The sequence below is a fragment of the Phoenix dactylifera genome, chromosome 13, assembly GCF_051530095.1.
Source record: "Phoenix dactylifera cultivar Ajwa chromosome 13, Ajwa_hap1_PhDact_Kaust_v1.1, whole genome shotgun sequence".
Taxonomy (NCBI): Eukaryota; Viridiplantae; Streptophyta; class Magnoliopsida; order Arecales; family Arecaceae; genus Phoenix; species Phoenix dactylifera.
This window is the reverse complement of record NC_143202.1, coordinates 21,760,492-21,781,930: the sequence shown is the minus strand read 5'-3', so window position 1 is coordinate 21,781,930 and position 21,439 is coordinate 21,760,492. Positions and strand designations below refer to the sequence as shown.

Genomic DNA, 21,439 nt, shown 5'->3' with positions numbered 1-21,439 from the left:
TATGCTTTGTGCGAGCATGATAGACTGGATTCTGAACCAATTGCAGAGCACTCTGACTGTCGCTGTGCAGCACCACTGTACTCTGCTTCACCCCCATCTCCTGAATGAGTCTCTTCAACTAAAAGCCTCCTTGGCAGCCTCTGTGATCCCTATGTACTCAGCCGCTGTGGTGGACAAGGCCGTGATAGGTTGAAGGGTCGATCTCCATGAAATCGGTCCACTAAACATGCTGAATACATAACCTGTAGTAGACCTCCTCGTATCCAGATCACCTGCAAAATTTGCATCCACAAACCCTTCCAATGGACCTGAAAACTCCCTTGAGGCATTGGAGTTCCTCCCATATCTATCATGCTGCTCAAATGTCAGACCAAGCTTCCGAGTTCCTTGTAGATACCGAATATCCACTTCAGTGCCTGCCAGTGCCCTTACCCGGGTTTGCCATGTACTTGCTCATCTGGCTCACTGCATGTGCTATGTCTGGCCTACAACACACCATAGCATACATCACGCTGCCCACGGCACTGGCATATGGAACTCTATCCATGTACTCTTTCTCTTCATCTGTCTGGGGGCACTGCAACTTCGAAAGAGACATGTGGCTTGCAAGCGGTGTTCCAACCGGTTTAGATTTATCCATCCCAAACCTCATCAAGACTTTCTGAATATATTCTCCCAATGACAAGTGGAGGACACCCTTGCTTCTATCTCTGTAAATCTCCATTCCAAGAATATTCTTGAAAGGACCCAAATCTTTCATCTCAAATTCAGCAGACAATGCTGATTTCAGCTCCTTCATTGCATTGATACTCCTGCTGGCAATGAGCATATCATCCACATATAGAAGCAAATATAGAGCATTCTCCTCATCCACATCCTTCACATAGACACAATTATCATGCTCACATCTAGAAAATCCAAGACTAAGAACAAAGGTATCAAACCTCCTGTACCACTGTCGGGGTGACTGCTTCAAACCATAGAAAGATCTCTTCAGTAGACATACCTTTTCTTCCAACCTCGGCTGCCTGAAACCAGCTGGTTGCTGCATGTATATCCTCTCCTCTAGGATCCCATGTAAGAACGCCGTCTTCACATCCATCTGCTCCAATTCCATATCATACTGTGCTACCAAAGACAGCAACACCCGAATTGAAGTATGCCGTACTACTAGAGAGAATACCTCTGTGTAGTCCACTCCCTCTCTCTGTGAATACCCCTGGGCTACTAGCCTTGCCAATTCACCCCTTGGCTACTAGCCTTGCCTTGTACCTAACTCCACCTTGCTCTGAAGGCACCTCTTTCTTTGTGAAAGCCCATTTAGAACCAATGGCCCGATCACCTTCCGGTAGATCCACAAGCTGCCATGTCCTGTTCTTCTCAAGAGACTGCATCTCTTCCATCATGGCTTGAATCCATGACTCCCTTTCTGAGCTCTCCATGGCATCTTCAAATATCTCTGGATCTCCATGGGCAGTGATGAGAGTATAGGAGATGGTCTCATCAATGCCATACCTGACAGGCTTAAAGATGATGCGCTTTTGCCTGTGCGGTGCAACTTCCTGACAAGATCCCTCAAACCGAAACTCTGTGGTTCTACCTAGAGTTGGGCATCGGGCCGTGCCGGGCCGGCCCGGCCCAGGCCCACCGGGCCCAAGGTCTAAACGGGCCGTGCCTGGCCCGGCCCGCTTATGAAGCGGGCCGTGCCGGCACGGCTCGTCTCGGGCGCAAAAGGAAGCCCGGCCCGGCCCCAGGCCCGTCTATTGGCGGGCCGGGCCGGGCCGGGCACGGCACGAAATGGGCCGTGCCAGGCACGGCCCGCAACGGTTCCAAACGGGCCGTGCCAGGCACGGCCCGTCTGGAGAGGGGGGGGAGAAAAATAGGCACGGCCCGTCTGGAGAGGGGGGGAGAAAAATAGCCGTTTCGAACGGCTATTTTGGAAAATTTCCAATTTTGCCCCTCCCAACAGTCCAAAAACGGCTAAATTGAGGGGTATTTTGGGAAAAAAATTTTTTGGGCTTCTATAAATAGCCCTTTCCTCCCTCATTCTCACCACACCAAACCAACTATTCTCTCCTTCTCTACTGCTATTATTTCTCTCTTCTAAAGTGCTCTTCTAGCAATTTAATTTTTAGTTTGCATTTAGCAAGTGTTCAAGTGCTACACAAGAGGAGGTTCCTGTTGAGAAGAGAAGGTCACTCCTGTTGAGAGCACAAGAGGAAGCTCAGAATCTCGGCTCTGCCTCTGCCCTCCGACCCTCTACTCAATTCCTCCTTGTGGTTAGTTTTTATTTTTTGAATTCATTAATTTAGATATGTCATCTTTTGAGGAAAGTCAGTTTGGCATTCCTCCTGTTTCTGAGGGAGAAGAAACTAATCCCCAACCCCATGTTCCTAGTTCCTCTAGAACTAGTGAACCGAGTGAAGATCAAACCTCTTCTCGTAAGAGGACTAGTGCTGTATGGAATGAATTTGATAGAGTTATGGTTGATGGAGTCTGGAAAGCTAAATGTAAAAAATATGCCAAACTTTATAGTTGTAGTAGTAGTGGGGGAACAGGGCATTTAAAAAGACATCAAGAGAGTCATAGGATGCATGATTCTCATGCTCAAACTCAAAGTACCCTTAATATACAAGGGGGATTACTTGTAGGTAATTTTGCATATAATCATGAAAATCAAAGAAAAGCACTTGTAAAATGGATAGTTAAGGATGAATTATCTTTTAGTTTATGTGAATCTTTTAATTTTGAAGAATATGTTCAATTAAACCTACAACCTGCTTACAAAAGAACTAGTAGGCGTACATTTAGAAGAGTAGCTATGACTAACTTTTTAGCAATGAAACAAAGTTTAATTGAAACACTTTATACTTTAAATGTAAAAATTTCATTAACTTCTGATATTTGGTCAGCATCTGTAGGTAGTAATTGTTTTATTGCCATTACTGCTCATTATATTGATAATGATTGGCAATTAAATAAACGTATTCTTGCTTTTCGTGCTTTTGATTTTCCACATTCTGGGCAACAAATTTCAAATGTCATTTATCAAACTGCATGTTCATATAATATTAATGATAAAATTATGTCTATTACTTTTGATAATGCATCTAATAATAATTCTGCTGTTGCATTATTAAAAGACTCATTGCATCCCATGTTAGATGGAAATTTATTGCATATTAGATGTGCATGTCATATCTTAAATCTTTTTGTTCAAGCTGGCATGGGCATGATTCAAGATGTGATTGGTAAAATTAGAAATGCAGTTTCTTTTATTCATGCTTCAAGATCAAGACTTCAAGAATTTAAGGAACTATGTATAAATCATGGTAAACGTTTTAAAAAATTTAAACTTGATGTAATTACTCGTTGGAACTCAACATATAGCATGATACATGATGCATACCCATATAAAAACTTATTAAGTGCATATACTAATGATCGTGGATTAGGCTTTACATTGACTGAAACTGATTGGAATAAAGAAAAAATTTGGAAAGATTTTTTGCTTAGTTTTTATAATGCTACCAATGTTCTTTCTGGTATTTATTATCCAACTTCATGTTCATTTTTACAGCAAGCATATATAATTAGTCAAAAATTTGCAGAACATAGATATGATGATGTTTTAATGCCTATTATTGACCTAATGGAATCTAAATGGAATGAGTATTGGGACAAGATAGGTCCTATGCATAACTTAGCTGCTGTATTTGATCCTAGAGTTAAATTAAATGGCGTGCTAATTTTACTTGATGCATACAGTGAAAATATGAATCAAGATTCTGAATCTGCTAAAAATGAGGTAAAACAACTTCTTTATGATATTTATGCTATATATGATGAAAAAATTCGTGGATCTAGAACACAAATACAAACCTCTATTTCTTCTTCTAGTAGTTCTCGTTCGTCATCTATTTTTTCATTCATTGCACAGAGAAGACACACACATGCTTCAAGTTTATCTTCATCTTCTTCATCTTTAAGTAGTGAACTAGAATTTTATTTACGAAATGATCTTCAGTCTGCATATGATGAAAATCAAATAGAGAATCTAGATGTATTATCTTGGTGGAAGAGTGTTAGAAATCAATATCCTGTTATGTCTGCAATTGCACGCGATATTTTAGCTGTGCCGATGTCCACGGTAGCATCGGAATCCGCTTTTAGTGCAGGTCGGCGTGTTCTTGACGAAAAGAGAAGTAGAATGACGGGCGAAACGGTGGAGATGCTTCTCTGCTTCAAAGATTGGTTGGATGCTGAGACAAGACTTCAAGATAAAGGTGGACATAATACAACATCCTCTGATGATGATGATACAAACACTACTAAAGACTGAAGAGTGAATACTGATTCACTGATGATTAGTAAGATTTCTTAATTTTTTATAATTGTACATTTTTATTGTATTCTGGAGGTCAGACCAAGGTCCAAACCTCGGCCCTTTCTTATTGTATTCTGGAGGTCAGACCAAGGTCCAAACCTCCCTTCATGTACCATTTTGATTTAAATTAATAAACTGGTAGGGGTCTACGCCAAACCCCCCACCATTAAGGTGGCTTTATATTCATAAATCCTTAGTTTTCAATATTTATTAATTTATTAAAAAAATTTATGAAGCATTAATTTTTATCGGGCCGGGCCGGGCCCAGGCCCGGACCGTGCCAGGCCCGCGGGCCAGCCCGGCCCAGGCCCTTATGGGCCGTGCCGGGCTGGCCCGCGGGCCGTGCCGTGCTTGGCCCGCGGGCCTAGAGCGGGCCGTGCCGGCCCAGGCCCGAAGCGGGCCGTGCCGGGCCCGGCCCGCAGGCCAGTAACCTGTGACCCAGCACGGCCCCCTTAAATGGGCCGTGCCAGGCACGACCCGCTTCGTGCCGGGCCGTGCCGGGCCGTGGGCGGCTCGGCCCAGTGCCCAACTCTAGTTCTACCTGCACCTCTTCCTGGACTGATGGCCCTCCTAGCTGGTCCTCCATACGTGTGGGAACATGCCTACCAAATTCCATCTCAAAAGAAACACGTTTCGAGGTAGAATTTGAAGGAATATCACCTGCTAGTGAGTGCTGTCCCCTACTGCCCTGTCCAGCCTTTTGCGCTTCATCTGCTACTCCCGGCCTCTTCATGATGCTCTCTTCATCAAAGATAATATTCCTACTGATGGTGGATTTCTGTGAATGAGGATCCCACAGCAAATAACCTTTGACCCCTTGTTGATATCCGATGAAGACCATCTTCTGCGATTTCGGATCAAGTTTGCTTCTTTCGGTCGCCTCCACTAATGCATAGGCCAGGCAACCGAATATCTTTAGGTGGCCAAGCTCCACCTTCTTCCCACTCCAGATCTTCTCTGGAATGTCTCCATCAAGCTTTCTATTGGGGGACCTGTTAACAAGAAAACAAGAGAAAATTATCGCATCACCCCAAAAAGTTTTGGGAAGTGATGTCTGCAGCCTCAAACTCCTGGCCTTCTCTGTCAATGTACGGTTCATCCTCTCGGCCACACCGTTCTGTTGGGGAGTCATCCTCACTGTGAAATGGCGTTTGATTCCATTCTCCTCACAATACCTTCTGAACTCAGAGCTTGTGTACTCCCCTCCATTGTCAGACCTCAGGCACCTCACTGGCTGCCCTGTTTCCTTTTCAACTTCAGCCCTCCAGGATTTAAACCGGGCAAACACCTCTGATTTTTTCCTAATCAGATAGACCCATACCTTCTTGAAGAAGTCATCAATAAAGGTCAAAAAATACCTTGCTCCACCTCTAGCTGAAACAGGTGCCGATCCCCAAATATCCGAGTGAACTAGCTCCAGAACGCCTTCACTCCGCTTGAAATTGTTGGCAAACTTAACCCTATGCTGTTTGCCATAAATGCAAGGCTCACATATATCATTCCCTTCCTTTTCTACTACTGGAATCAGACCTCTCTTGCCAAGTTCCGTGAGCCCCCTGTCGCTCATGTGACCCATCTGATAGTGCCACAGTTTGTAGACCAACTGCTTCTCCTGTGCTGCCGCCAACACCTCTGCACCATCCGTCACCACTGAGCCTTCCATCTCATAGAGATTATTAGCCATCCTTTTGCCCTTCATCACCACCAAGGCCCCCTTGGTGATCCTCAAACAGCCGCTGCCTGGTTGGCTACTAAAAGCACACTCGTGCTTCTCTAAGTAGCCCAATGAAATCAGGTTCTTCTTCAACTCCGGGACATGCTTGACATTGGTCAATGTTCTGATGACTCCATCATACATCCTCACTTTAATGGTGCCTACCCCAGCAACCTTGCAAGGATGATCATCACCTAAACTCACACTCCCTCCATCGATTTTCTCATAAGTATCGAACCACTCCCGATGTGAAGTGTAGTGATGCGAACATGCTGAATCCAGTGTCCACCGACTGCCTTCCTTCATGTGACCATCTGAAATAACCAGGATATCATCTCCACTGTCTTCAGATGTAAGAGCACCACCATAACTGGCCGAACCACCCTTGGAAGAGTTCTTTTCCTTCTCAGATTTCAGCAAAGAACAATTTCTCCTTATGTGACCAATCTGATGACACTTGTAGCACTTCCAAGCCTTCTGCTTGCCCCGAGACTTAGATCTGCCCTTGGACTTCTCTCTAACCCTTTCCCGAGGCCTCCCTTGCCTCTCATTAACAGCAAGAACCTCTAAGTTAGAACTCCCCTTGCAAATCTTCTCTCTTTGCTCATTAGATCGCAGAACACCAATCACCTCTTCATAATTCAGGGTGTCTTTCCCATACACCAGGGTAGTGATCAACCCATCATATGATCCTGGGAGAGAACACAACAGTAGAAGGGTCCTATCTTCTTCCTCAATCTTCACATCAAGGCTCATGACCTCCGAGCAAACTTGATTGAACTTCTGAATATGAGAAATCAGATCTCCTCCCTCTGGCATCCGCAGACTATACAACTGTTTCTTCAACCATAGTTTATTAGTCATACTCTTTCCCATATAGGTGTTCTTTAACCTCTCCCATAGCCCTCTGACTGTTGTCTCTGAGCAAATCTTAGGTAGCACCTGATCAGCCAAGCACATACGAATCGTGCTAAAAGCAATCTCTTCTAACTCCTCCCAGTCTTCCAAACTGATCCTTTCCGGTCTTTTCCTAACCAAGACCTTATAGATCCGCCGTTGCACCAGCAAATCCTTCACCCTTTGCTGCCATAGGGTGAAGTTTTTCTTGCCATCAAACTTCTCAAAATCTGCTTTGAGATTTCCCGAAGCTATAACACCAAACAGAGATTTAATGAACGCAGAAAATTCTGTTTTAAAGGCTTACCGCAGATTTTGATTTTCCTCCACCGAATCAGCAACCTATGGCTCTGATACCAATTGTGGGAGACCGAACGGATCTGATCCCAATCTTGAGAAGATGAACCGCCTCAAACCACAGCACCTGGAGACTTTCCTTGGCTGCTAGAGGCGTGGATCACTGGTTCTTTGATGGTGGAGGAGAACAAGAGCCGAGCGGAAATAGGCTCTTCTTCCTTATGGCCTAGGGTTCTTAGGGACGGCGGCTTACATGCATGAGAGGAAGAGAAGAGAAGAGAATAGGATTTTCAGAGAGAAAGGAGTATCATCTGATTTCATTCCATCCATACACAAAATACGTGAATGTATATATACATGGTTAATCATGACGCAAATCCAAAAAACTCCCCTAGGCTAAACCACGTGAGAAAGCACTCAACCCAAGCTCATGTACACCCATGATTTGCATGCTCTCTCTCCCTTTGAGCCTAAACCTAGCCCAATAATGGTTAGCCCCCTCAAGACCCAAATACTTGAGTCTCAAACAGGTAGAAGATCAAATCCCGTCTCTACCTAAATTTGGAACAGACCAGGGGTCGACTCTTTAACAACATGAGTCGACCCTTGCTCTTCAGGAGTCGACTCATGAACAGTATGAGTCGATCCTTACACTGTTTTCACTGCAGTTTCTTGCATTCCTTGCTTTGGATACGCCACACTTGTGCTCACAATAATTAGGTTATCCTTTAAGTCAGGTAGCACGAGCAACTTTAATTGGAGGAAAGCAGGAGTAGAGGAAAGGGGTAGACCACTTCAAACTCATACAGGAAGTGCAAGAGAAAAATGGATGGAAGGATGCCAGGTGACAAGTGGACACATACACAAGCACAAAGAGGAATGGAAAACCAAGTAGCACTCAAACAACAGTTGTTACACAGAAAAAAACAATTAAAGCGCACCTTGTATTTCCATTTTTCTTTTAAATCACATATTCACTTGTGAATCTGTTCTCCAAATATGCACAATACAATGTCATAGGTCCGCACGAGCATGTTGAGAGGTGATAAATTGGAAAAAATAGGTTCCAACATCCTACTTATATGAAATTCAACCAAAACATTCTAGCTTCCACCGTAAAAAAAAAAAAAAAAAAATCCAGCACACCCTATTTCCTGCCGTAACTTGGAAAATCCTCAAAACTTTAGTGTCTCCTTTTCCATCTATATTAGCATCTAAATCTTGAAGAATACCCATATCAGCAAAATGATACCCATCTTCTTGCACTAGTTATGGTATCCCAGCTGACTTTTCCAGCACCAACAACTATGACGACCAATCTATAAAGATACATTGCCCATCAAACTTTGTACCTTCACTAATGACTAAGATCAACTAGCAAGGAGATTTAAAACTTTAAAATAAATCAAATAAAGAACAAATTGAAAGCCTAAACAATACATAATTAGTAGAAGGATTGCAGCATACCACTGGTCCATTTGATGGCAATTTGCTCTGCTCTGCATCTGTAAAACAAATGATGTCCTCAGGTATATGAAATAAATATCATTAAAAAACGATTAGACATATTGTCCATGGAAGTACTAAACAAAAGGGCTTTTGAAGCTTCTATCCAATACATGTTTATGGGATGTATTTTTCCTTAAAAATAGGTATTAAAGGCACTGATTCATTACTGAGTCAATGTCTCCTTGAAAGTATTCACCTAAATAGTGCTCAAGATGAGTTGAGAAGCAGTTTAATTATTCTCACAAATCCAAGAAATCTATATTGGAAAACCACACAAATTATTTTGGAAAGCATTTCCGTGAATATATATGTCAAGCACTGGTCTTCTTGAACAATTAATATCACATGATGAATGACAGCAATAGACAGAACAATGTCTTATAATCAAACAGTCACCGGGCAGATTATAAAGCATTAAAAACAAGTTGTTGACAGGTTAATTGGGCTCAGCCATGTGTAAGGGCAAGATTCGGACACGTGTCTACCCTCGAGGCTAACACCAGAAAAGGACAAACAAGGGGATTCATTGGGAACATGTGAGTGGTAAACAGGTGTACACGGATATCAAAGGATGACTATGCATTTTGGTAGTAGGAGGCAGCAGCGGTTAATGGGACAGGAGGCACGCATCGACAGCATGTTCCATTTGTAGGATAACTACCGCCATCAGGAGAGAGGATGCGCTCCTTAAAGAGAGGAAAAGAGAACAGGAAGGGCATCAGAACACACCCAAGAAGACATGGGCTCTTAAATATTGTATTAGCACCTCTTTTGTTTCCTTTGTAATCATTCATCTATTTGGTTGATCATTCCACTGTAGTTTATTCCAATGGTGATTGGGAGGAGCTTGCAGCTACCTAGCAAGGCAACCAATGCATGTACTCTTGGTTATTTGAGCAAGGAAGGTATCTTTTCTAATAGTATCAGTTGGTGTTCGAAGTTTATAATTTAGTTGTAGATTAGTTGCTTGTTATCAGCTTGATCCATTAATCAGCTTACTGGGAGTAGTTTAGTGTAGCGTTCAGTTTAATCCCGTAGTTTAGTCATTTAATCCTTTTCATAGGGGTAGTTTGCGAGTTTAGCATTTTATTTAATCACATCATCACTATAAGAAAAACAATAACTCAGGAATTTTGAGTCCTCGATGAAGAGGCAATTCCAAAGAATCCACACAGTCGCATGCTTGAGAAACCCATCGCTAACCTAGGCCATCAAATAGCTATCAGTGCACTAGTTGAGTGAGCGACGACCTATTGGTTGGCCAACTTCCTTGTAACCAACAAGAGGGGAAAAAACAAGTCTGAGAACTTGATAAGCATAAAATAGCAGAATCTGTGGTCAAATAAATTCCAGATCAGATAGACTAATCATGAATCTTTTTTTCTGGTTGATAAATTTTTGTAAGTTTAAACAGGTTTAGGATAAATTGATGCCTTGCTACCCAAGAGACACTTTAAAGTAATTGCTGACTGGCAATCAATTCATCAATCATTTTTTATGATTGATTGATAAGCAGCTTCCTTATCAACTGATAAACTGTTCTAATCAACTAACCTGATAGTGACAAATGACATTTTTTGAGCTTGGCAAGTGGTATCCGTCCAAAAAAATGGTACTTGCAGGATGTTTCCCTGGAGAAAACTACCCAGGTAAATAGAATGCAGGCAACTATCCAATGATCTTGCATCGGAACCATCTCTAAGGGGTGATTATCGCTGGAAATAACCACCCAGCGGTAGTTATTGCTGGAGAAAACAACCATATTTTCTCTATAAATGCTGAAGGATGTTGTCGAAGGAGGGAGGAACACACTCTTGAAGTATATGCTGTCAAGAAAGAAGGGAAGAGGGGGGGGGGGGGGGGGGGTGGCGTCGACATCTACAACATACAAGTCTCTCGGGGGGGTGGGGGGCGTCGACATCTACAACATACAAGTCTCTCTTCGCCTTTTATCTTAGAAGTAGGACGTAAGGTAGATCTATTTTCAGCTTGTGGATCAAATTTGCTTTCACTACAAGCTTCTAGTGCAAGCACATGACCAAAGATGATACAAATTTAGATTTAGTGAAGGCAAGTTAACTTGATTTCCTTGATCCAATTCTTAAGTTCCTCTTCCCTAAAGCAAGAAAAAGAAGCCGGTCTACACCAAATCTCTAATCAACCATGCTTGATTGAACAGGTATTAAAGTTGTGACCAGATATCAAGGTGATACCTGACTAGAAAGGCAGAGACGGCAAAGAAAGAAAAATTCCGGCCACAATGGTCTCTCAGGTTTCGGTTCCACATGTTTCAACAAATGATGTGGTTAAGAATAAAATTCAGCATCCATTAGCTTGAGGTTCCCATCCTAACAGCTATCAGAAAAGAGGTGAGTGGAATGTCCGGACAGAGTGGTGAAATGCAAAGAACCAAAAGGAAGAAATGCAAATATATTCAATTAACTCTTTCTAAGAGAATGTCAAATCAGAATTAGTCAAAGCTTCGTCTGATTATTGACAAAGTAGCATTGGAAAATCCACCTTAAGTCCCAAATGTCAAGATTGTGCTGGGTAAAAGACATCCTATTTCCACGATGAAGTATTGAAGCCTTGAACCATTAGGGCATCCTTCCTTCCCTCAGCTTTGTTACTCAAGCTGCCAGTCCACCATCCATTGGAAGAAAAAGTACAAAGACTGCATTGACAATTCTATGAAGTAGTTCAAGTTCTTTCCTGTTGATGCTCCTCAACAGATTGAAATCCCCAAACTGGAAAATAATTGTTTTAAAATAAAATTATTATATTTTAATTCTCTTTTATGAGAAAATTCAGAAATTTTAGATTGCTTAAAAAATTATGCATGAATGCACATCCGAATTTTTCTGTATTAATCATGAATATTGTGTTACATCTTTTGTAAAATTATCTTAAACAAAAATAGAGATATTATTAATTAGAAAGTAAAATGCTATTGAATTAGGGGATCAATAGATAGGTATAAAGATGGCAACTTTTTAACATCTCGTATTCACAAGATGGTGCATTTCCTACTCTTTTACTAGGATTTTCTTAAAAATGAGCCATAATTATTACTTCACATAAAGTTCTATATTAGGATTTTATATATGAAGCATGACCGATACTTCCATTGTTATTCTTGTATATTATCATTCAAAGTAATTTTGGATGAATATCATGCAAGAGTTTATACTTGATCAAAACTAACACCATTATGCTGTTACTTGTTAGACTGCTACTAGACAAATGTTTTCTCCAACTTGTGTTTTTTCGTTCACATTCATATTATTTTTTAAAATAATTAAATTAAGCAAACAACTGTATCTTAAGTTTATTTGATGAATAGCCCTATGACACCACATCCTCTCGCACCCAATGTGACACCTCACCTTTGGGTGCACCCCCACCCTCCCTCTCTCTCACACACACACATACACACACATTGTTAGGTTGCTAGGATATTCAGATGCTTTAGGTGGTGGGCTTCAAGCATTGTTTCCAAAGTTGTCAAAACTGGGTCGAGTTATAAATCCTAAAGGGGGTTAAATTAGACAGAGTTGTGGATCGATTGCAGATTATGTGATTTTTCTTTTTTGATTTCTTTCAAAAAATTTTAAAACGTTCGCCGAACTGGTACTGGAGGGGACCCACACCGTGCCTTTTTGGGGTGTACCAACATGGAGAGTTGAAGACGGAGAAGAGAAAGAAAAAGAGAGAGAGGAAGGGAGGGAGAGAGAGGGTCAATAGGCCGTCGTGTCAAGTCGGACAAAGAGGAAGAGAGGGAGAGGGATAGAGGGAGAGGAAGGGAGGGAGAGACCTTGTTGTTCGACGGTGGAAGAGAGAGAGAGGGAGGTAGAAGGAGAGGAATATTGGAGAGACAGAAAGGGGAAAAAAGAGAGGAGAGACCTTGTCGTACCGATACTATGCTAGTGTGACCCCAATACGGGTCCAGTACTGAGACGACGAACCTTGCATAGGACTATAGGAGTTTGATTGTTTCTTGTTGAGGCTAGCACTTAAGATGCCCATCAGTCACCTTGTGCTCCTCCAAATGCCTCTTACATGTTCAGCTTTTACTTGTTACTTTTTAAATTTATTTTAAATTTTTGATGTATTTTTATCTTTGTGGTTATCTTCACCATGCTCTTGTCTCCCCCTCATTCTTTAGCTCTCCTTCATCGAATCCATTAGTAACCTATGCTACTTTGCCCACAACCCACTACTAATTCTCAACACCTCCACGACCACAGGAAAACTCCTTCCTTGGCTCTTCCTGAGGTAAAAAGTCTCCTTATCCTCTATTTACATGCAAGGTCACTTGTGACCCCCTTTCTCCTTCCCTAAGGGCATCAGCATCATTTCTTAAAGGAGGTAAAAGAGGCCAAATCCACCACCCCATTATACTTGGTGAATTCTGAAATCCTGCATTAGCGCCATTAAAATAAAACATGACTCTATTATGCTTGTTAGGTATTGATATATGTATTTGTTTGAATTAGACATGTTACTACGGTAGTCAAGTTGTCTATTTCTCAAGAAATCATGATAATCAAATGAAGCCACACATCATGCGTCTAAATATTTCACTCAAGACAACTAACAATTATAAGAGTCAAACTTAACACCCTTGTGTTTAGCTGATGACTCAAAAGGTTTGTCGTCTCGGCACTGATCTAGTACACGTACCATGTTGGTACAGTATTAGTACATCCGATACGAGGGTCGGTTCAATATATCGAAACTCGGTACAACCCCAAACTCAATTTAGTATCAATACAGTATAGTATGTCCAGAATGGGGTGCTATGTACCGGTATGGCAAACCATGCTCCAAATATTCAAAGACTCAATCTTCTTAAACCTTACCATTGAAGAGGCCCTAATAACAGAGGGTTTTATATAGATGTAAGATCCTATTTTCTGTTTCCAAGAGCAATCAGCAAATCTTTGATTATTAGGAAAATCCAAAGGACCTACCATCCAACCACCTAGCGATGCAGGATGACTTAGGGGACAGCCTGCTTATGCATCAATGGACCTAACAATTAGGAAGTTAAAGAGTTTTTCTCCTTTTCTGCTTGCTGTCCTATCACAGGAAATAAGGCAGAAATGCACAAATTAGTGGATTGAAGGAAAAAGGTAGACTTTCTAGGTCCTTCCTAGGGTTTAGGGAATAAGGTTTGGTATTAGGAAGAGGGTTTCAAAGAGTTTTAAGGTCAAAAGTGTGAGAACAATCACACCGCAGATTTCTGCAGGTGAATCAAAAAAGAAAGAAAAGAGATAGAAAGAGATAGTAGTAAAGAAAGATACTCGAGAGACAGAAAGAGGGAAAAAGAGAGAAGAAGACGAGAGAGAGAATACCTTTTTACTCAACAGCACATCTCAAAGACTCAAACAATACAACTCATCACAATCCTCTTACTATCCCATGCACAGCACACACATAAAATGTGTATTTAGCTCCCATGATTATGGCCCCAAGTAATGAAATAAAATAAAATAAAAAATAGATTCTTGGATGCCTATTAAGACTGTAACGTCACATCAGGGCCAAGTAACCTGATTTATTAAAAAACATGTAACCTCGGAAGCAAGCAACTTGAATATCAAAGCCCATATTTATATATGTTTTTGGGATTCTTAAAACGAACACTTACATCTATATGTCTTCTTTCATGCATCCATTAAGTAATGCCCGCACTTGCAATCATCATCTGCTGTTATCAAACAGCTGCATGAACATCTATGATTTATTGCAATTTTCTACAGCATGTTTACTGGCCCTTACTCATAATGCAGTGGGATATACAATATGGTGACCAAGTGAGTTACTAAAAATAATAAGCATGAAAACCAAAGAAAACAGGATTCCCTGTTAATTGTCATAAATTAGGACTGAAGTGCGAAGTCCAGAAAAAGATATCTGAAAATCATAAAATTAAGGGAGAAGCATATAGCGATGTATTGTAAATGACAATAACCAAAATAACATAAATTCCCAATACAAGATGTCATATTCGAATGATCAGCCAAATTCGGAAAGAAAATATAGGATACTTTAATCCATGTAGAAGGAAAAAAATATTTACACCAACCATATATTATATACATTAATATATAAGTGGCAAGGAACTTTAAAAAATAATGCTATGTAAACAATTCATATTATAGTGAAAAAGTAGTCACTACATTTGATGCAAATTTAAATTTATTGGCATCAACATCATGAAGTTTGAGGCATCCAGAAAGAGAAGTGAGGGATCACGGGAGAGTGGTAACTGAAATATACCTAAAGTTTCAAAACGAATGTGACCAGGTCGAACTATGATAGGAACAATTTCATCCTCCGCTTTAGTGATCTCATCCACTGTCTGATATTTTGCTGATGTACCATCTATGTCATTTGTTGGCACCTGGATCTGCATATCCTAAGGATTCCAGATCGATCATTAAAAATTGATCAGATAATCAGGTATAACATAAGCTATTGTTAAAAAAAAATGAACCCTACAGACGAATATAACCAAATTAAGTAACGAAGAATCATTTCAAAAAGCAAGTGCCTTTTTCATTTGGTGATTAGCCATTTCCCACATTTTCCATCGCCACTCTCTTTTGGCCTTCTTATGACGAGTACTTCTGCTTGGAGACTGATACAAAAAAAGTGTCATCGATTTATCAAATCTGATATAACCTTTTAGAAATCAAATTAGAAGTTCAAATTTCAGCTCTAAACAGCCCCAATTCTGCTGGAAAAAATTAGGTAAAAATTGAAATTTGCATCCTTGGTCAACTACTAAAGTGGTGGCCGCATAAGGTTTCATCTTAAGAACATTAATCATGTATTGTAGCCAAGAATCCGGCACATAACTACGACTTACTAAAAAATGGCCATCCATCCATCAAATGCATGCACACACACAGAGATGCAGGAAAGAGAGGAGAAGGTACATGGACATACAGACTCAGGAAACGAGAGAGGGGAGAGTGGGCCAGTCTTCAAACTGCCATATTAGCCCTCCATTCTTAAGTCATGCGAGACCTGGATTTTTAAACCCTTCATGGATCCCCAACCGAGGCACTTGGTTTCTCAATATTCTATGCTCCCTTGATTTATTAAGCATGCTCCCATAATCTGAGCACTTAAATAATCAAGTGCCGAGCATGTGACAACCTATTGGATATTAGGGCATCCCCCACAATCCATAGCAAAAAAAGATACCATATCTCATGAAATAAATGTGCAGTTAAGAATCTGGAAGATGTGCCCAGTCTCTAGAAAGTAGAAACTAATGATGCATCAGATCCAAGTAGGCAAAAACTAAATGTAGACATAAAGTTAGATAAAATTCATCAATCCTACCTTAGATAGACTTACAAAATTAGGGAAAAATAGAACAAGATAGACTGTACTTATATCCAGGACAGGGAAATGCGAAATGCCAAGAAGTAAGAACAGTAACCAAACTAGTTTGACTAAAAGCTCATCTTGCTTATTTTCTCACCAAGCAAAACTACCATATTCAATGAATGGAAATTGTTAAGTAAAGGCTTCCAGACATAAAATCTGATTTTGAGTGAAAGTATTAGGAACTTGAAAATTATGGGATCTGGGCAATGTTACCCGAACACTTAAAAATTTGGGTTTTTCTATGTGCCTGGATACCTACACACCAGACAGTTCATGGCACTCCTCGACACTTCAAATCAATGAACATGTTGTCTTCACAGTTATATTTCAACTTTTGGCACTTACATCTAGAAGTTTTAAGTCTATAGCATGACATATAGCAAAGACTTTATTAACTCTGTCACAAGAATTCATGTCCTGGAGAATCCCAGCATGTCCTGCCAGTGATACTGTTCCAACGAGAGAACGATACCTAGGAGGCCCCTGGCACACTGATTCACTCATGGACCAAGACATCTTGGGATAGACTGAGATGGTGGAATCCTAAGTCCTAACACTTGGAACAGCCTAGCATCTGGGGTAATTTTTTAATTTTTTCTTCTTCATTCTTCTCATTAATGGTCATTCTAGTCTATCCCAACACATCCCAGTACCGTTATCAACTCGAGACTGGATAGAGACAGGTTGCAGTACCATTATATGCATTATTTCTACATATCTTTATAATATGGATGCATCCGATGTCTGATTTTTTGAAGATTCTCATGTGCAACAACTCTTCTGGACACTTGACATTTGACACTCATGTCATGTCTCCATGTAATATCTAAACTGTAACCACACATAAGAAAGTGAATAATCATGTACACAGATTCTAACACCTTTCCTGAATTAAGGAGGCTCAACTAGTTAAACTCCTAAAGAAAACACAATAGAAGATCAACTTGCTAAATTATTTAGCACAAACAAAGAAATGTCCATTTCATGTTAAGGATTAAAAATTTAATGTCTCGATATCTTTAATACATTTTCATGAAGCTGGATTAAGAAAAGAAGACAAATCAGGCAAGGGAGCAGGAAGGAGATCCAAACAAGCCTTAAGAAGTATTCAGATGCGAGAAATTCTCTATTTGATATACATATGGAATGCTTATACAGTTGACATTTAAGAAAATGTTTAAAATCTTGAAATGGAGAAATTTAACAAGGAGCATACTTCACTCATAATAACAGAGGCTCTTTGACAAATTTCCATGGAGAAAACTGGGAAATGCCTAGGAATGGAGCAGTGTAATCGGAGTAAGAAAGAATTTCCATGAACAATGCAGCCACCTTACTAAAAGGTTCCTAAACATAAGGTTAAGATAAAACATACTTGTTGATGACCATCTCAGACCACACAATGGGCTCGTTTGGTTCGCAGGAAAAAGAGGGGGGAAAGTGTGATCAACGGGAAAGTAATGAAATGCCTCTTGTTTGGTTGGAGTTTTCAAAAGAGAGAGATGGAAAAGTTGTATTCCCATGGGAATATGATTCCCACATTTCATGGGAAAGTCTTTTCCATGAGAAACATAGGAAAGTTACTTTCCCATGAGGTGGGAATCACTCCTTTTTTATTTTTTCCCAAAAAGACCCTTCAGCATTAGAGAAGCATTAAAGAGGCATTAAAGACCTAATTTTTATTAAGGGCATAATAGGAATTATACATAACTTTCCTAGAAAAGTGGATGGTCAACCAAACATAAGCACTTTGGAAATTTGTCACTTTCCCATGGTTAACCAAACATGCCAAAAGTACTTTCTTAGGTATCCTCTTCCTAGGAATCTGATTCCCAGGAATCATATTCCTAGGAGGAAAAATACTTCCCGCGAACCAAACGAGCCCAATATGGCAACAACCAGATAATTGATGGTAACAAAGCTTATGTGATGACAAGAACTTTTATCATATATCTTGATCAACAATTTCTAGTATCTTTGTGTCACACTATAAACTTATGAATTCTACCACACCCTCAAACATATGGAACATAAGAAATGAATATCCCTAACTATACTAACATAATGTAAAAATGAGCTGTTTCAATGTGCATTTTCAGAAACCAAAATATGACAAATGTAACTGGAGAATGCATGTTTTCATGCTATCAACAATATGAACTTATATAAGCAGGGATTATAAGCAGACAGAATGCTGAATTATTAGATGTCAACCCTAGGAATAATGGAAATTATACCATTGCTAATGTCAAACAAGACGGTAATACAACCAAAGATTAAGGTGTTGTATGCCATTGTCAGGCCAGCTTGGCACTAGCATGCAGTCCCATGCAATACTTGCGATGCATTGGTGTTGCTGGTATGCCAAGCACTGGCACACAGCCAGTATCATGCCAGTTTCATGTGCCAGTAAAGAACTGGCCAAGTATGTAATTTGTTGTATCAACTGTGCCAGTCAGCAATTAAATCCAAGAATACAAAATAGTACCCGACCTTCCATTTTTGTCAATAAAAAGGGAACAATTAGATTACTGAATATCAAGAAATTTACTAAAGAGTAAATTGTTGAGTTTAAATATGCAGTTCAAGAGGAAAGGACTAATTCCAAATTTTTGAAGAGAGCATATTTTCTGGTGCTTAATTACTGCTTTAGATGGAGGAAAGAGGAAAGATCTTAGTATGTCGCTTGAGGAAGTAAACTGGAAGCATAATAAGAATAATTTTTCAGATGGAGCAGAAGAACAAATTAGTTGGCTTCAATGCCAGATATTTAGCTTTGCCCATTACAGCCTTCAATTTGTTTACTTTAATACAAACTAAATTCATTATGAAGTTCATGATATATGTAACAAGCTTGGACTGAAGGATAAAACAGATAGGTTACACCAAAATTGCCTTTCTGAACCCAAAGGGCAATAAAGAAATAAAACCTGCTTAGTGCAACTTATAAGTTTGCAACAGTAGAAGATTAAATGATGAACTGATGGAAGTGATGGAAAGAGAGAGAAAAATCCAACTTAAGGACATGCACGCAAAAGGAATGCAAGCTGCCTATGGAAATAATGCCCTCTAAAATATGCAGGTCTAGCCTAATGATCAGTATTTCAAGAGTTAATAGCTGATCCAAATCTAAGATTACTTGATAAAACTATATATGCAACCAGTTATACAGCGATGAGGCCAGATAGAAGTGACTGCTCTGGAATTATGACGGACAACTTCCCAGGATGCCATGTTCTAAGTCTAATGTAATGATTAAAAATCCCCATCAGACCAGCCAGTTGAAATGGTTGAACCATCAATCAGTCATTCCACGTGCTGGATAGACAGCCAAAACTGTGCCATAGGAAAAACCGTTATTACATGAGAAAATTGCTTGCACTGCTGGTTGAACCGCCAGCTCATGTGAATTATCACAGATAGCACCTTTATTTTATTGTTCCAGATAGCAAGAATTGGCCATATTTATTTTATTGTTTTGGATAGGAACTTTCTCTTTTTGTTAGAGCTTCTCTAAACAAGCAATGATAATAATGATAGTTCAAGTGATGATGGATCCGGTGGCCAAGGACACATAGGATAGGGAGGGGATGTGCATGACTTGCAACCACATGGTATAAGCCTATTCATTGGAAAGTCTTATTACACTCAGCCATGCAGGATATGATCCATAGCGCACAATGTAAAGCCTGCAAGGATACAATAGTATACAAGAGAAGGGGTTAGAGAGGTGGTTCGGAACATGGTACTGATATAGCTAATGATGTAGCATGCAAAATGGAAATCCTAGATATCTCAAGATCTGGTGGATACTCTGGATCATCATCATAAAACTGAGTCATATTCTGCGCAATTAGCATATATAACCCATAAGCATACCTTTATCTAAGGTTTCATATTCGAGTGGCTGCTAGCCTCCACAACCTTAGATTATGTCACAATGTGCTCTTTGATCTACCTTAAGATGGTACCGCCAACCTAGTATCAAACAGAGGATCAATACTATGATGGCAATTTGGATCAAAGAGATTAACAGACGTAGGAGTGGGCACAATATCTAGGTTGGAGTCAAGTCTCTAAACCTAATCATGAACGAGATCCCGACATCTACAAGTGGCATAGACACTCCATGGGGGACTATATCTATTTTGTAATTTATATTCATTTGACATGTCTTTTCAAAGTATAGTTTATCAAATTACCGATTTTAATCTATTAAGTTCATGCAATACATATGGCATATGATATGGCGGGACCACTGCGAAAGAAAAACTTCAAACATAATAACAAACAGAACATCAAAACCCTAATTCTAAATTTCCAGACCTTAAAACTTTAAACCAAAAAATAAGAAACTAAAAATTTTAAAAAATTCTAAACCAATACCGTACCAGTCTGTGCACTGTGTATTGGTACAGTATGGTACTAGATCAGTATCTAACCAGTATGAATCATGGTACCAGTTCTTTTGACCCTATCTGATTATGATCTGTCACTTTTCCTTCTAAAAAATTTAAAAACAAGAAATTTGTTACAGTTTTTTTTTTCTAAATTTTTGACAACGAAAACTTATTTGGTAGTCACTATTGTCTTTTTTATTTTGAAATTGAGGGAGGGGAGGGAACTCTTCCACTAAGGTCACCTCAGGATCGTCTCCTGAACCCTTCTCATGCTCTCTGCCAGGCCCAAGCATGGGCGAGGGCATCGAAGAGTGAGGAGGCGGTGGGGGCATTGAGGGGAGGGGCGGTGTTAAGGTGAGGGAGGAGCCAAAAAGTTATTTTTAAAATAGTGCAAGTAAAAAATTTTCACTTCCACTTTTTCTAGAAATTATGGAAGTTACTTTTATAAATAAAAATAAAAAAATAAAGGAACCAAACACCTTTTTTTTGTATTGGATTTTGTGTTCACTTATAAAAACAAAAAATAGGGAAAAAGTAATACCAAGCAGAGCCTTAGTTATCCCTCCACATGCATGGTCTGGGCTATAAGTGAGCAGGGGGGGGGGGGGGGGGGTGCTATACATTGTTAACCCTTTTCCCATTATCTTAGGCTTCTAGGGTCAAGTTATTAGGCCCTATTTGGCATGGTTGCACTTTTTAGTTTTCAATTTTCAGAAACATAGAAACTGATGCAAGAAGGGTGTTTAGGATACTCATTTCTATTTTTAGTTTTTTTGAAAACTCTTACTCAGTTTCTAGAAATTGTGGAAGCTGAATCTGGTTTCTAAA

General features: G+C 39.9%; 1 protein-coding gene across 6 annotated transcripts in view; it reads right to left on the bottom strand.

The window, feature by feature from the left end:
* The window catches only part of LOC103704952 (coilin-like), a 46,742-nt gene that overhangs the window by 2,965 nt on the left and 22,338 nt on the right, over nt 1-21,439 (bottom strand). For 4 of the 6 annotated variants that reach the window (XM_008788492.6, XM_088710058.1, XM_008788489.6 and 1 more), the window contains 3 exons: nt 15,364-15,450; nt 15,090-15,228; nt 8,763-8,800 (listed from right to left, as the gene is read on the bottom strand). In XM_008788492.6, the coding sequence (XP_008786714.3) occupies nt 8,763-8,800; nt 15,090-15,228; nt 15,364-15,450 (264 nt within the window). The remainder of the gene's footprint in view (nt 1-8,762; nt 8,801-15,089; nt 15,229-15,363; nt 15,451-21,439) is intronic. The other 2 variants (XM_039130927.3, XM_039130929.2) reach the window with 2 other exon arrangements.